The following is a 15766-nucleotide window of genomic DNA, read 5'->3' as shown; positions in this document are numbered from 1 at the left end:
TAAACAGTTTTACAATACCTCCGTTCGTCGGATGTTGGAACGAGAAAGGATCCAACACTTTTCAACGCACGGGGATGCCAAAGCCTTGGTGGTGGAACGATTCAACCGTACGTTGAAGGGACGTATGTACCGTTACCTTACAGCAACCAATACCTTACGGTATGACGATGAGTAACCAGCCTTGGTGAACGGGTACAATAGAAGCCAACATCGGAGCATCGGCATGGCTTCCCAAGAAGTGACGTCTGACAACAAAGGCACCGTATGAAATCTCTTCCAAGGCCGAATTCCCGATCAGCTGATCGTAGAGCTGCTGCACACCAATTCCTAAAAAGGCAACGTGACCTTTTCCCTCCAATGGTTTGGTTAGGTCAGCATCAAGCAGTTGGTGAGGGGTGAACAGTACCCCTATCAGACCCTGGAGTTCAACGCAAACAATGCCCAAAAAGACATGGAAGGCTACTTTCGATTTCTGCAAGCTAGCGAAGCCCGGGGAAAAAGCACAGCCCAGCATGGTGACTCTCGACGTTTGGGGAGGTAATGCGTAGCCAGTGGAGCAGCAGAGAGTGGTTTATTGAACTCTCTTCAAGAAGGAGATGTAATCAATGCAATAATGTTTGCCGAATTTGAAAATGTGCTGGAGATTGATCCATAAGGAGCTGTGCTGTACAACGTTTATAAACTATGAAAAGGTTTTTCCACGGGTAGAGGTGTATATAAAGAATGGAATTTGTAGCCACCACTAACCAGCAACTGGACCACTTGGCACACCACGACCCCCACTGGTCTCCTTAGTTTGAGGGGGTGTTTGCCGTCCACTCAAGAACAAACCTTGCATGAGGGTACATGGTTAATACAAACCCTCACAACAAAGCGGGAAAGCAGTGGTTGGCCATATGGACTGACGGAGACGTGTGCGAAATCATGGACAGTTATGGGATACTCTTGGGACGTTATCAGAGTAAGCCTTTGGAACGTTGGATTTGTTGTCATTGGAAGACCCAGAGTCTCCAAGCCATCAATAGCTGGAGTTGAGGGCATTTATGATCTCATGTATTTGGTCAAGAAGAGTTAAGGCAGAACTTTGCCTGCGCTTCAGACGTTCGCTAGAGACTCTTCTCACACCTATTCAAAGAAGAAGGTTGGACCCGAACCCGCATAAAAGATCCCTAGAAGGGCTATTTTCCGTGCTCATTACAGCGGTGGAAGAGTACCTAGAATCGGGCCAACGTCTGACCTTCGTGTCTTTGCTTTACTTCGACACCTGCGGGCCTGGAACAATGGAAACCAGAATGAAGTAAAAGGTTGGATTCCTTGTTTTCTTTTTACCACAGACAATGGTGGTGTCATCGTAACATATTTTACCGTTTCAAGTGGTGTCACAGCCTGTTGAATGGATTGGCCCTATTGATCGTGGCAGCCGGCTTGATCGTGGGACCCGTGCTAGATAACAGTTTACTAGTAGCTTGTATAGCAGTCCTGGGGACCGTAGTGAAAGGATGGAACGATTTTAAGAAGTTTGCCTTCAAAGTGGACATGTCAAAGTTTGCTTACACCACCTATGCAAAAACATCGATCGAATTGTGAACGTACGTATGTGGTGTCCCCTTGGACCATTTGGAAGGATTTCTGATCAAAATGGAAACCTTGGACGATACGATTACGGATTCTACCCCACCTATGTCGGATCAATGTTCACAATGTTGGGTAGTTTGAGTACGTGCCGGTAAAAGGGGAGTGTTACGAGGACGGACATCTCTCATTCACATCGAGTGTATAAAAGGCGAGAGGCTTTTTCCTTGATAAATCAATATGTCTAAAGCGGCTAAGCACAGTCATCTACACAACCGAAGACAAAAGGGAGGCTTGTTACCCTTGTTGGCACTCCTCGCACCCGTGTTGACCACTGCAGTTAAAGCAGCCGCCTTAGGAGCCGTTGGCGAAGCAGCCAGCTACAGAGCTAAAAATGTTATTAAGGCAGCCACATGTAAACGAAGACGGTGATGAAACGTCTGAGAAGACAACTCCAGTTTTTGCAGGCCGTTATACAGGAAACCGATAGGTAGAGTCGTCGGGAATTACTTCAGCATGCCAATCATAATCAAGTCAATGCCATCAGGGAGCTGGTCTTAAATTTGATAAGCAAAATAAAAAACGCGCATTCGCGTGGGGAAACGTAAAAACTCGCTCAAACGCACCTGGTTGATGTCCCAGGAAGATGGTGCATTATGGACAAGTCCGAGAGAAGTGAGGTCATGCGTGCACCTTTTGCAAGAAGCGTTGTCGTTTTCACGTCCTCTTCGAAGGTAACCTGAATCTGCCCCGAGGGAGTGCCTCCATCATGGAAGAAATGATTGTGATTCCCGAAAAAGAAATGTTGAAAGCAAATGATGGAAAACTCTCTGTTGAGTAAAGCGGATACGATGACTGGTAAACAGAAACGTTTGTTGGCTGACGAGAGTCTGACCCCGGATAAAATTGTGCAAAACGTCATACCCATTTCCAGAGCCTTGATAGGGGCTACCAAACGGTTGCACCAGTTTAACCTGGGAGGACCTGGAGATGCAGGCGAAACTGAAGAGAAAGAGGAGGCGGTATCTTTTGTACGTGGCTATCATGCTCATGTGAACATATTGGAACCTGAGATCGGCGAGAAAAGAAAAGACAACTTACTACGTGTTACAGAGATAGAACTGATTAATTAGTACCGGAAACGCATAAAGCTTTGATTGACATTTTAAGAGAATTCATTTGAGTTACTAAGGCTTAAGTTTCAGATCAGTTAATAGCATGTGTTTGAAAGGATATGAGTCGGTCGCTAACCAGTCTCAGTAGTCAGTTAAGTCAACCAGTTTCAGCAGTCTTAAACCGTCGAGTTGTTCCGTTTCAAGAGTTCGTAGTTTACGGAAACCCGCCACAGAAGTAAGTTTAGTTCAGTCTTTTATTTTGATTCTTTTCTGTTCATTTGCTTAGAGATCTCGCGTATTCAAATATCTCAGTGGTTGTTATGTAATTTGTTCATTTCAGATGGAATAATTATGATAGTGAATAAAACATTGATTATGCGATACACGGTTTCTTCCGTAAACGTTCAAGCCGTCGAGACTCCAACTGTCCACTTCATTCGATTTCTACGCTAACCTGGAGGTCACGAGGAGTTCGACATGTCAGAAGCTCTTAAAGAGGCAAAGGTCACCCGCCGAAATGGAAAAGCAGCGCCAACCAGGGCTGGAAAATCCCTTCGACACACAATCGAAAGCAAACGCCCAGCTACCGAGGTAAGAGAGTCACTTGCTAAAGTTCAGGAGGCATACGAGAAGCTCACTCAGAAGCATGAAGAATCAACAAAATTGATTGAAGATGATGAAGAATTTGAGAAAGAAGAAATGTGGCTCGAAGAGTGTCAAGAAATGTTTATGAGAGTAGAGGTTCAGGCAAAAGAGTACATTGATAAAACAGAAACAGTAAAGAGTATTTCAGTTAGTACGAAAGATGATATTTTAAACGATGTTGGTTCAGCAAGCCCACCACAAAACAACAGTGGAATGTCAGGAATGCAGTTGGGTGGAAACCAAAGTATTAACACTTCCGCTAGTAACACCTCAGTTGTGAATAATCAAGAAAATAATCAAAATACCGCTGGCGATTCGTGTGGCTTTAAAATGGAGAAGCCAAAGATGTATAAATTCTCCGGAGACGTTAGAGAGTATGCAATATTTAAGGCAGACTTTCAACACGCGATTGAATCGAAGTACAGCACGCGCGATGCCATCACTTTTCTGCGCACGTGTCTCCAAGGCAAACCGCTTGAGTTAATTAAGGGAATAGGGACAGATTACACCGCAGCATGGGAATATCTGGACTCAATTTATGGCGATCCTAGAGTTGTCTCTGACACCATCATGCAAGATGTAGTTAAGTTTAAGCCACTCCGAGACGGCGAAGATGCTCGATTTTGCGACTTAGTCCACCTTGTAAAACGATGTTACATCACGTTGAAAGATATTGGAGTTCCAGGTGACATGGATAACCGTCACATGTTGTCATTAATTGAAAAGAAAATGTGTGCCGATGACAGAAAAGTCTGGTCGAGAGATCTAGAAAAGAACGGCGAGCCGGCGACTCTCCACCATCTGATGACGTGGATGACCACTGAAATGAAGTCGCGCATGCGAGCCACCGCCCCCCTCAGGACAAGTAGCACTCATCACGCAGTTAATTACGTAACTAAAGGAAATGAAGAACGAAGCAAAGTATCAACCTTTAAATGTTGGCTGTGTAAAGGTTCAACTCACTGGCCGGACCAGTGCCTGAAATTTGCTGCGTTAAGTCTAGATGAGCGTTTAAATGCCGCCAAGGAGAACCACGCCTATTTTAGCTGCCTTAAAAGAGCGGGTAGAGAACATAGAATGTCCAACTGTAGCAGAAGAGCACAATGTACAGAAACAATGAACGGCAAGCAATGCAAATACTACCATCATCCTCTGCTGCACAAGAATGCAGACGTCAGAGTAAGCATCTCTTCAGTCCTGGATAGTCAAGATGTATTACTACCGATTATCTCAGTACAAAGAGGAGGGCAGGGATTATACAAGCGTGGCAATGTACTTCTCGACTCTGGAGCTCAACTAAGTCTGATTCGTATGGAGACAGCAGAGAGTCTAGACGGGAAGAACGTTTCAATTACCATAACCAAAATAGGCGGAGAAGAGGAGCAGATGAAGACAAAAGAGTTCAAGGTCCAACTAACCTCTCTAGTTAACAGGAGAAGTTTCGTTGTGAAGGCAGTAGGGATTCCCCGAATAAGCGATGACATTGCCGGAATTTCGAAGGAGGATGCTGCAAAAAAGTCACTTCTGACGAAAGAGAAGATTTATCGAGGCTCAGGTCCAGTGGACCTACTTATTGGTATAGACCACGCCCAAATGCACACTGGCGAGACGAGACAATCAGAACCTCTGGTGGCCAGGAATTCACCGCTTGGATGGGTGGTAATTGGGGCAACAACCAGCAAAAATCAAGAAACAAATAGAATATTTCTCGTCAGCTACACCGTTCCTGTTCATCGGTCAGAATTTTGGTCCACAGAATCTATGGGAGTAGCAGTGAAACCCTGTGTCTGCTCAGCGGATAAGTTAACCCAGTCAGAACGAGAGGAAACAAGAATGATACAAAACTCCTGCAAGAAAGTTGGAAATCAATGGATGATTCCCTATCCGTGGAAAACGGATCCCAAGTTTCTCCCCAATAACCGGTCACAAGCTATGAAAAAGTTAGAAGCAACAGAGCGCCGATTAATGAAGAGCCAAGCGAACGCTAAAGCATATAACAAGCAGATGCAAGAGATGGAAGAAATGAAGTTTTCTAGAAAGTTAACAGACGCGAAATTGGCAGAATACACTGGTCCTGTGCATTACATCTCTCATTACGAGGTTTTGAGACCAGATAAAAAGAGCACGCCTATAAGAATTGTCTTCAATTCGTCCTGGGTATATCAAGGCCACCGACTGAACGACTATTGGTTAAAAGGACCGGACCTGTTAAACAGTATTTTTGGGGTCGTTCTGCGCTTTAGAGAAAATCAAGTAGCCATCAGTGGTGACGTATCCAAGATGTACCACAGAATTCTGATACCAGAGGAAGACCAGCACGTACATCGATTCCTGTGGAGAAGTATGGAGATAGATCGAAAGCCTGACACCTACGTGAAGACCGTTTTTGACGTTTGGTGACAAACCAGCACCAGCTATGGCACAAATAGCCTTGAGAAAAACAGCAGCAGAAGGAGAAAATCAAAGTCCGAGTGCAGCAAAGACACTGAAAGAAAACAGCTACATGGACGACTTTCTGGACTCAGTGCAAACTGCGTCAGACGCTCGGCAACTGACGACGGAAATTGATCAAGTGTTAGCCAAAGGTGGTTTTAGAATTAAAGAATGGCAATCAAATAGAGATTTAAAGGACACTGGCGATAAACAGAATGAAGAAGTGAATGTTCCTAATGGATCAGGTGAACATAAGGTCTTAGGCATTGTGTGGAACTCTACCGAAGATTCCTTTAAGTTCAAAGTGAAATCTGAGACCATAGACTGCCTGGACTCAAGCGAATGGACTAAAAGATGTATCCTCAGTCAAATAGCAAGAATTTATGACCCTGTTGGCTTCGCAGCAGCTTTTCTGATACGAGCTAAGATTGGCTTTCAAGAGCTATGGCAGCAAGGATATGAGTGGGACCAAGACCTCCCTGCAGCAGTGCAACAGAAGTGGCTCAGTCTTTTCAAGGAAATGAAAGAGCTTAATGAAGTTTCCTTTCCAAGGAGTTTATCCCCACCGGAACCCGCAGATTCCCAACCGACACTTTGTGTCTTTGCAGACGCATCTCAAGACGCATTTGGCGCATGTGCTTACATCAGATTGGCAGTAGAGAAGGGTAAATTTGATATCAGATTCATAGCAGCCAAGTCAAGAGTAGATCCCTTCAAAAAGATCGCAATCCCGCGGCTTGAGGTACAAGCGGCTGTATTAGCTTCCAGATTACAAGCCACAATCAAGGAAGAGTCTCGTTTCCAGTTCAAAGAAACCGTCATCTTTACCGACAGTGCCATCGTGTTAGCATGGGTTCGTGGCAAGATCAGGCGTTACAAACCGTTTGTCTGTAGCAGAATAGGAGAAATTCAAAGTCAAACCGACCCAGCACAGTGGAAGCATATTCCAAGCCAACACAACGTAGCAGATGATGTCTCGCGTGGTATAGTGGTTACGGAGTTGTCAGGTAAATGGCAGTCCGGACCAGATTTTTTACGCCTGCCTAAAGAACAGTGGCCCCAGAGCGAACCAGAGCCGAACCAAGAAGAAGTAGAGAAGGAATGTAGGAAGACGTTGAACGTGGGAGCTGTGGCATTCTCGCCAACTATAGTTGACAGCAATATATTTTCCAGTTGGAAGAAGCTAGTTCGCGTGATGACATGGGTACTCAGGATGAAGAGAAAGTTTCTAGCCAAGATAAAGCAAACTAACTAGTCCCAAATGTGTCAAGGACCGCTATCTGCTCAAGAGTTAGAGGAAGACAGAAAGCATGTTATCAGACACGCACAGAGAAGCCTACAGAACCGCCTAGTGAACAACGAGTTCAAGATGCTAAGTCCCTTTGTAGATGACGAAGGCATTATCCGAGTTGGAAGACGCGTCGATAAGGCAATCGTATCCTATGAAACAAAGCACCCAGTATTGTTACCTCATGACCACATCGTATCACGTCTTATCATAGAAGAAGCTCATGGGTGCGGACATCCCGGGGTAGCGACAACAGTAGCTAAAACGAGAACAAACTATTGGATAGTGCGAGGTCACGACCTTGCAAAAGCAGTCAAGTACAAGTGTGTTTTTTGCAGAGAAATGGAACCGACGACAGAAACACAGATCATGGCCGACCTACCTCAACACCGAACGGCACCAGAAACCCCGCCATTCCACTATACGTCGTGCGATTATTTCGGTCCCTTCACGATAAAAATTGGAAAAAACAAAACGGCGAAGTACTATGGAGTTATTTTCACATGCCTCAACACAAGAGCCGTCCATCGAGAAATAGCTACTGACTGTTCTACCATGGAATTCATTCAAACGCTTCGCACCTTTTTTTCCATCAGAGGTTACCCCGCTATGATGATAAGCGACAACGGAACGTAGATGGTAGGAGCTCAAAGGGAACTCCGCAAGATGATTGAAGGATGGAACATTGCAACACTTCGAGCAGATAAAGGAATGCAGTGGAAGTTTACAACCCCAGGAGCACCACACCAGAATGGTTGAGCAGAGGCTCTTGTAAAAAGTTGCAAGACCGCTATAAAGAAAGCAGTGGGAAATCACACCTTGACGCCTTTTGACTTGTATACGTGTCTTTTAGAAGTTGCTAACCTAGTCAATCAACGACCGATTGGTCGAGTTCCAAATGATCCAGACGATGGAGGTTATTTATGTCCGAAGATATGCTGTTAGGTAGAGCGTCTTCTCAAGTTCCGCAGGGCCCGTTCAATGAGACAAGGAACCCAAGGAAAAGAGTAGAGTTCATCCAGCAGATTGTGGACGCCTTCTGGAGAAGGTGGACAAGAGACATTAAAACAAAGGCAAGTCAAGCTTGACTGGTTCAGGTCTCTTTGTTTTAATGTCCCAGTGGGGGAATAATAATGAGCTTGCCCTCCAGCATGGCGGATTTTGTACCATGTGATCGTTAGTTGCAAAAGGCCTATTCATTTGAGTTACTAAGGCTTAAGTTTCAGATCAGTTAATAGCATGTGTTTGAAAGGATATGAGTCGGTCGCTAACCAGTTTCAGTAGTCAGTTAAGTCAACCAGTTTCAGCGTTTTAAACCGTCGAGTTGTTCAGTTTCAAGAGTTCGTGGTTTACGGAAACCCGCCACAGAAGTAAGTTTAGTTGAGTCCTTTATTTTGATTCTTTTCTGTTCATTTGCTTAGAGATTTCGCGTATTCAAATATCTCAGTGGTTGTTATGTAATTTGTTCATTTCAGATGGAATAATTATGATAGTGAATAAAACATTGATTATGCGATACACGGTTTCTTCCGTAAACGTTCAAGCCGTCGATACTCCAACGGTCCACTAAGTGAAAACCCAGCAACATCGACGATATCAGTGCTGTGGCTGTAGTGGGAGAGAAAGCTGGTAATGAAGGAAACACAGACAACACAGAGCGCAAGAATGATGTTCACCCGAACCAAGTCACAACTAATGATGAAGTTATTGGACATGTGCCAAGATTAATGGCTTGTACAGTGACAAAATTTTTGAAGCAAGGAACAAACTCTGGGCATTTAGAAGTGACTGGAAAACGTGTTAACAGAGGAGCATGGTATGGTGTCGAGATACCTTGTGTCTACAAATTTACTGGCGATAGGAGGTAGTGCAAATGGCTGAAGACAAAACTGGAAATTTGCTGTTATGAAGTCCAGATTTAATGTGAATAATTACGTAATCAAAATGTAATCCAAAGTTTAAAAACAAAGATACATGATGGCATAGGTGTTTCAATAAATCAAGACGACGTGACTCGGAAACCTGTCAAAGTGCGTTGTTTGTTGTAATGTGGTATCAAGTTGCTTGTCAAATGCTTTTGCGACTTGCACTGAAGCCGCGAACAAGATGTCCCTCCAACCAACTCGAGAATAAAAATGCGAAAAAAAAAATAAAGAAACAAACAAACTAGACTGGGAGTAAAGGCGATAATTTTGTCCATTTTTATCTTCCTTTGCGACGCGTTTCCTCGCGGAAGGCAGGACGCTTATACATTGCCTGATTTCATACGTTGGGAAACTGGACCCTAGTTGGGTTTTTGCCGGACGGAAGTCGGAATCGGAAGTCAAAGTGGAGAAAATGGCTGTTGAAACAAGAACTTTCAGTTTAGAAGCAATTAAAAAAGAACTTAGAGAGGGGTCACTGGAATCGCTAGACAGCCGGAAATTAGCAAAATTTTGTCAAGAGCTGCAAATGAAATCATGTGGAACGAAGAAGGACTTGATGGAACGATTGCTACCACTCAAAGACGAAGACTTATTTGACAGAAGAGTAAACAGCATTTGTAAACAGTACAAATTTTCAACAGCTCTTTTAAGGCAAGACATTCCACCGGCTACAGCTGGATGGAAGTGCGATGCTTTGCTTTTCCCAAAAATTCAAAAGGAAGTCATCAAAAAATATCAATCATCCAAACGACAAGGAATGCTGGGCCAGTTTCGGAAGGCTCAGAGAATGTTCTCTTCGAGGCGAATGAAAACTATAAAAGCTTTGAAAGATGGAAGCAAACTATACGTCAAATCAAGCATTTTGAAAAGCTTTTCGTCTGAAGTAACCCGCACAGCTACTCTACTATTCGAAGACAACATTCCTCAAAAAGGTTTCTGCGAGTGTCCGATAGGGAAATGTGGTCTTTGTTGTCATGTAATTGTAATTCTGCTCCAGCTAGAATATTTGACAAATTTTAATGAGCTTTTTTTGTCGTTGACATGCACTCAGAAATTACAGAAATGGCACAGACCAACGAAAGGGAGCAAATCAAATATCACGGCTGCTTCTCATATTCGCCTGAAATATTTTAGAAATGCGCGATCTGCAAGACAAGTGGCCATACGAAGGAGACAGAAAAATAAGGTTGCTGCTACACCCAAAAAGGTTGACTCAAGCAGAGACAAAAGTGATTGGCTGAAAAGAGACGTTTCACAGATGGGCGCTAAGGTATCGGATGGAATATCAAAGTCCAAGGTGGATGTATCAAGTCATTTTCTTCAGACATTGGAAAAATATGAAATCAAACAATCTGGATTATATTGCCACCTCTCATACCGAAGTGCTTATTTGAGCAAAATTGTATACAAAGAGCATGACTATGCAAAGCAAATTCCCAGCTATGATGAAAATATTCCTGTGTTTACAGCAGAGACTGGAGATATCTGGCACAGTGCACTGGTTCCTTCAGATGCTGACAGATCAAACCAAGAAATTAGCAAGAGTGATTCCATTTCTACAAACTCAGTCTGTAATGAAAATTTCTTTTGTCCTGAAAAAACCCAAACATTGCTAAATTTGCTTACAGAGTCTCAGGATGAGATAATAACTGTCAAAATTCCAGAGTTAAAAGAAGTCAAACCTACTAGTTCAAGAAACAAACAGTACCTTGATGTAGCTCAGGGTACCTCAGAGTGGCGAGCAACTCGTGTTGGAGTGATCACTGCTAGCAAACTGCCATCTCTGCTTGGATTTAATGGAAACAAAGAATTTGATTCATCTTGGTTTTGCATACATAATAAAGTAGATGAAAGCATTTGCAAACCAAAGAAATTTAAGAACTTTCAAAGAGGCAATATTTATGAAAAGGAAGCTTTGCAAAGCTTCTCCAAACTTACTGGTAAGTAGCAGGAATATTTTTTTAGTAATTGGGAAAAAGGCAAAGCAAGCAATCACTTAACCCATACAATGGAGGCATGTAAAATATCAGATGCATATCTCTGTAACTTATCAATGAGTTCACTATAATGTCCCCTTGCCCAGAGGGGAACCATATTCACCAATGTATCCAGAGTAAACTTCTGAATACCCAACTTAATATTAATATTTGTTGCATTATTTTCTCCTATATGAAGGTGCTCCTGTGTCAAGCTGTGGATTTTTTCGACATCCTAATGATCCTAATTATGGAGCTAGCCCAGACGGCATTACAGAAGCATTTCTGGTTGAAGTATAGACAAGGGCAGAGAATGCTGACACACCATTGGAGAAAGTCACTGGCTCACATGTCATTCAGGGAAATTTCCAAATGTGTTGTACGGGGGGACAGATCACATTCTTACAGTCTTACCTACCAGAAAAAAAAATCTCTAATTGTTTTTTCATCAAAAGAAATGATCTGTTGATTGATGTTATGAAAGAAATTGCAGATCATATTCTTAAGCATGAGGTTGTGACTGAATGGCATTATGAAGAGAATACTTACCTTGCTAAGCTGGGAAAGCAGCTTTTAGGAAGTATACCTACCTATGACACGCTGCGCAATTTTAGGTCATGGGTAAACAGTATGGCAAAACAGGTAAAGAAAGTTGTGTTTAATTAAGCAAATCAGTGAAGCGATGAAAAGAGATAACTGTAACTACAACATTAGTTATTGCTGAACTGTCTTTCTGAGAACATTTTAAAAGCTTTTAAAGTGATATAAATTAGAGGTAATTTTTGAAGACAATTTTGCATGAGACTTCACACAACTGTTACTCATTCCTTTGGCCCAATTGGTTTTTTTAGCATGTTTACAATGTGGGCAAATATCTGAAAACAATAACCCAATAAATCAATTCTACCACTTGGCCAGCACCTATTGAGTATTTGCCAGTCTCTAACCCTGCCAATGTAATTTTCAATATAAATTCTAAGAGTTGCAATGTCAAAATTTTTAACAACTTCGGTCTCATCAAACTGGGAGTTAAATTTCATGGGGGGCCTGTTGTGCAGGAGACCCCTCTGATGACAAGAGTCTGTTATATTAAACCCCTTGTCAGTCATGACAGTTTTGCCTCTTGGAACAGAATCTAGTACTCTTGACTGGTCAGTTATATCTGAGTCACTTATACTACCGGGATATGCCTCAGTACAATGGAGTAGAAACCCACAAGGCACTGTCCATACACATATCTTTCCTGTTGTATGGTTCTTGTAACTAGAGAATGTGATATTGTTCAAATCATAATTCTCAGACTGGGAAATCCAAACTTCTGTTGCATCACCAATGAGTGCAGTATCATAATATCCTGCCTCAACAAATTGTTTTGGCATAAATTTGTCCACAAAACCAGGCAGTGGGGTCATATCAATAGCCTCAAAGACACTGCTTAGAAACACACACCAACCAACAAATATCCTTGACATTGTTGATGAGCTGGTACCCGTCATCCATGCCATTACTCCAAGATGTAAGGCATGTCTGCACATTGATAAAAAGCATACTAGTTCTGTTTTTTTGTCTAGCTTCCTTAGATGTGATGTGCTTTCACTTTCTTTGCAATCTGGATAAATCATTGCACCTATGAAAGGTTGCACACATTCAAACAGACAATCAAATTCAGTTATTGTTAATCCAGTCATATAAAATATTTTTGGGGGGAGTTTTTTAAGGGTTTCATAAGTAAACTCTTTCAATTCCATTGCCGTTGTCTTTGCAGTTAACTTTTGTTGATAATATTGTGCATTAGCACTCAGTTCTGTTTGAAGTTTTGTAAGGTCTTGTTGCAAATTGTCGATACACCTCCTTTTCTCGTCGAGTTCTTTTGTTAATCTTTCAACTTGACATTTAAAGTTGGCATTTTCTGCTTCCAGTTTCTCGGGTAACATTCGTCTTTTTTTAGCAGGACGTGAAGGAAGCGGTGTCCTACTCGCTGGGGCTTTTCTGGGAGTACAATTATTTTTAGATGCTGCGTTTATAGATGATAACACTCTCCTTGCACACTCAAGTTTTCGTTTCAGCTCGATACTCGGTTTTTTGGAGTATTCCTCCGCTATTTTTTCAGCATACTCCTGAGTACAAACTACGTCTGGCAATTGGTTTTTGGATTTTCTTCCTTTGCTCCAGTGGGCACTGCAAATTACATGTTTCCGCCAGTTTACATTCTCGTTCATGAGAACTTTCGCGTAGCCCTTTTGAAGTTCAGGATCAGATGGTAACGTAAAATACGTGACCCCTTGAGTACGGAAGTTATTTTTGCACAGTGCACTCGCACAGTTCCAGTGCCACCCTGATGTTTTCTTGCTATTTCTGTCCGCCATTTCGAGAATAAAATTCAGTATTGGCGCCACCGGCGCGCCACTTCCGTCCGGCAAACAACCCAACTAGGTTCCAGCTTCCCAACGTATGAAATCAGGCAATAGGGCGGTGAAACGGCCACTCCGCTCTTGGCCCAATGGGTGATGCGGAGAAGGACTGGCACGAGCGCTCCTTCCGCGCTTCCGGTGCAATTAATGGCTGCCAAAAATATCCTCTCGACGAACCGGAAATCAAATTTTCTTTCTTTATTTTTGGGCCACGAGTAGTGTATTTTTTAAAGGCCTTTTTGATATTTTTGACCCAAAACTCAATACTATTTTGTCTGTTGGAATATCACTCAAGTATTTTCGTCGGAAGCTGCTTAAATTTGAGTGAAGTAAGACAGTGTCGAATGCAGGTATGTCTTGCTTTTCGTGACCAAGCCGTGTTCCGCTGCTTCTTTTAGGAGTACTCCACATTACACCACTCTAAATTTTAGATATGTTTAAGATCGATAGCTTTTACATAACATAGTAAAAAACCAGCTGGATATATTTGGATATAGCAGCGTTTCAGAACTTCAAACTTGCTCACTTTAAATCGCTCGCGACGAATCGCCCGCCGCAGTCAATTTCACCGACAGTAAAAAACTATTTTCAAGATTTCAGCCGCTTGGGAAAATCAGCAAACAACAAATACGGTTTAGTCAGGGCGCTTGTAAGTTCATCTTGATAATTTAAATAAAATACGAGTAAAGCTTGCTGTCAATACTCTGTCAGAAAAAGTTTGCAAATACGTGGCTTTGCATGAAAACAACACCACAGAAAAGACACAAGAATTTATGAAAATGTGAAATGCTTTGGAATGTCTTCAAAGATAACAGGTCACTGCAGTCAATAACAGATCAACGTGTTACCAACTTAAACCAAGTACTTAATTACTTCAAAGCCTGGAAAAAGAGCTTCAACAAACATTCCACAGAAGGACAGATGTGTGAGAACACTTCATAACATGGCAAACAATGTTTGATCTCGAGGTAATATATAGACTAGACTTAAAATGGATCACAGCAAAACAATGCAAACTGATAAGTTATTGTAAATACCATGTCCTTGCCCCGTTAGGTATGACCATGCAAAAAAGTCATACTATTCCATGGCAACTCCTTCATATTTTGTACCAACTGAGGACAAAGCAATGATTCCAGTTCCTTGCAGAATATCCTCCCGTGAGGAAAAGCAATTTGTAGCCTGTCACTACTGCTACGTTTTAATTAAGACTCCCCATCCTCTCCCAAACCCCATATTGTTTTCTTTGCCTTTGTGCAGTTTGGACACAAACAAATAAGCTAACCGGTGGCTGATCAATATGATCACATTTTGTTCCACTGTGTGAAACATAAATAAAATAATTAAAAGCATAAGCCCTGGAACATACCTTAAACTATAACAATGACTGTATTTATTGTTAGGCTTGACTAGCAACACCGCAGAGAGAACTTAAAAATTATAGCATAACGATTTCACACTCAAGGATCACAGGCATCTATTTTTGGGGGTCTGAGGGCTTATTTAAAGAAGAGAAAAAAAATGTGTGGCTGATCAAGCCCTTTTATTCAATCAATTAAATATATTACATATCAATACAGTAACTTTCTGTTTCATATTGTTTTCAAGGTGTCAGTAAAAGGCCTTAATGTATTGAGTACATATTCCAGCACTCGGCAAGGTCCCTTTTTGACTTGTGGCTGTTTCTGCTTAGGTGGCCTCATACACCACAAGCCTTTTCGGACACATCACCACCAAGCCGGCCACTTCTGCTGAATAATTTTCAGGGTCAAATATTTGTTAATCCCTCCTACGTGATTCAGTTTTTCATACATGAACTATCTGGCTGTTTCTCTGATCAAAGTTTTTAATTTCACCCAGAGTTTGTTTCATTTTTTAACCTTATTTTGGGGTTGAGAGTTTGCTTGAGTTTGTAAATTTCTCCCCCTCATTCTACAGACAAATCCTAACTTTTGCCTATGAGTTTTCCTCAACTCACCATTTACACACAGTATTCCCCTCAAACTACCTGCTAATTAGTGAATGTTTTAGTGGAGAGAAACTCCTTCTTGTAAGGAGGATTCTTCTATCAACAACAATTAAGAAAGCTACAAAGGTTGCTAGGTTAACTGCTGCTTCATGTATTACTATTAAATAACTAATCTTAATTTAACTTGGACAGTTCATCTTTAATTTACCGTAATATGGTTCCTTCTTGGGGCACCAGACACAAATGGTAACATAATTATTGTTTAACCACTGTTTGCAAGACATGATTATATTTTGGAGCGATATTGTTTCTTGTCGCCTGTTTCCATTATTTTACGTCATCTGTATTTCGTGCACAAAGTAGATTTTTTCCCAGACATTCAGACTCCCCTCAGAGGGTTTGTGATTCAAATGCTTAACCACTCTGCAAAAT

At 42.0% G+C, this 15766-nt stretch overlaps 3 protein-coding genes across 3 annotated transcripts; 2 read left to right on the top strand and 1 right to left on the bottom strand.

Annotated features, from left to right (window-relative positions):
• The first annotated feature begins 3164 nt into the window (after positions 1 to 3164).
• LOC138017317 (uncharacterized) lies at positions 3165 to 5732 on the top strand. The gene has a single exon (XM_068864440.1). The coding sequence runs from the start codon at positions 3165 to 3167 to the stop codon at positions 5730 to 5732; it is 2568 nt and encodes an 855-aa protein (XP_068720541.1).
• A 16-nt stretch (positions 5733 to 5748) lies between these two features.
• On the top strand, positions 5749 to 7020 carry LOC138017316 (uncharacterized). The gene has a single exon (XM_068864439.1). It carries the CDS (start codon positions 5749 to 5751, stop codon positions 7018 to 7020), a length of 1272 nt encoding a protein of 423 aa, XP_068720540.1.
• Positions 7021 to 11597: 4577 nt separating this feature from the next.
• Positions 11598 to 14246, bottom strand: LOC138015679 (uncharacterized). Its single transcript, XM_068862789.1, has one exon. It carries the CDS (start codon positions 13318 to 13320, stop codon positions 11776 to 11778), a length of 1545 nt encoding a protein of 514 aa, XP_068718890.1. The 5' UTR covers positions 13321 to 14246; the 3' UTR covers positions 11598 to 11775.
• Positions 14247 to 15766: the final 1520 nt, after the last annotated feature.

This window comes from Montipora capricornis, chromosome 9 (assembly GCF_036669925.1).
Source record: "Montipora capricornis isolate CH-2021 chromosome 9, ASM3666992v2, whole genome shotgun sequence".
Classification (NCBI taxonomy): Eukaryota; Metazoa; Cnidaria; class Anthozoa; order Scleractinia; family Acroporidae; genus Montipora; species Montipora capricornis.
This window is presented reverse-complemented; position numbering and strand designations above follow the sequence as displayed.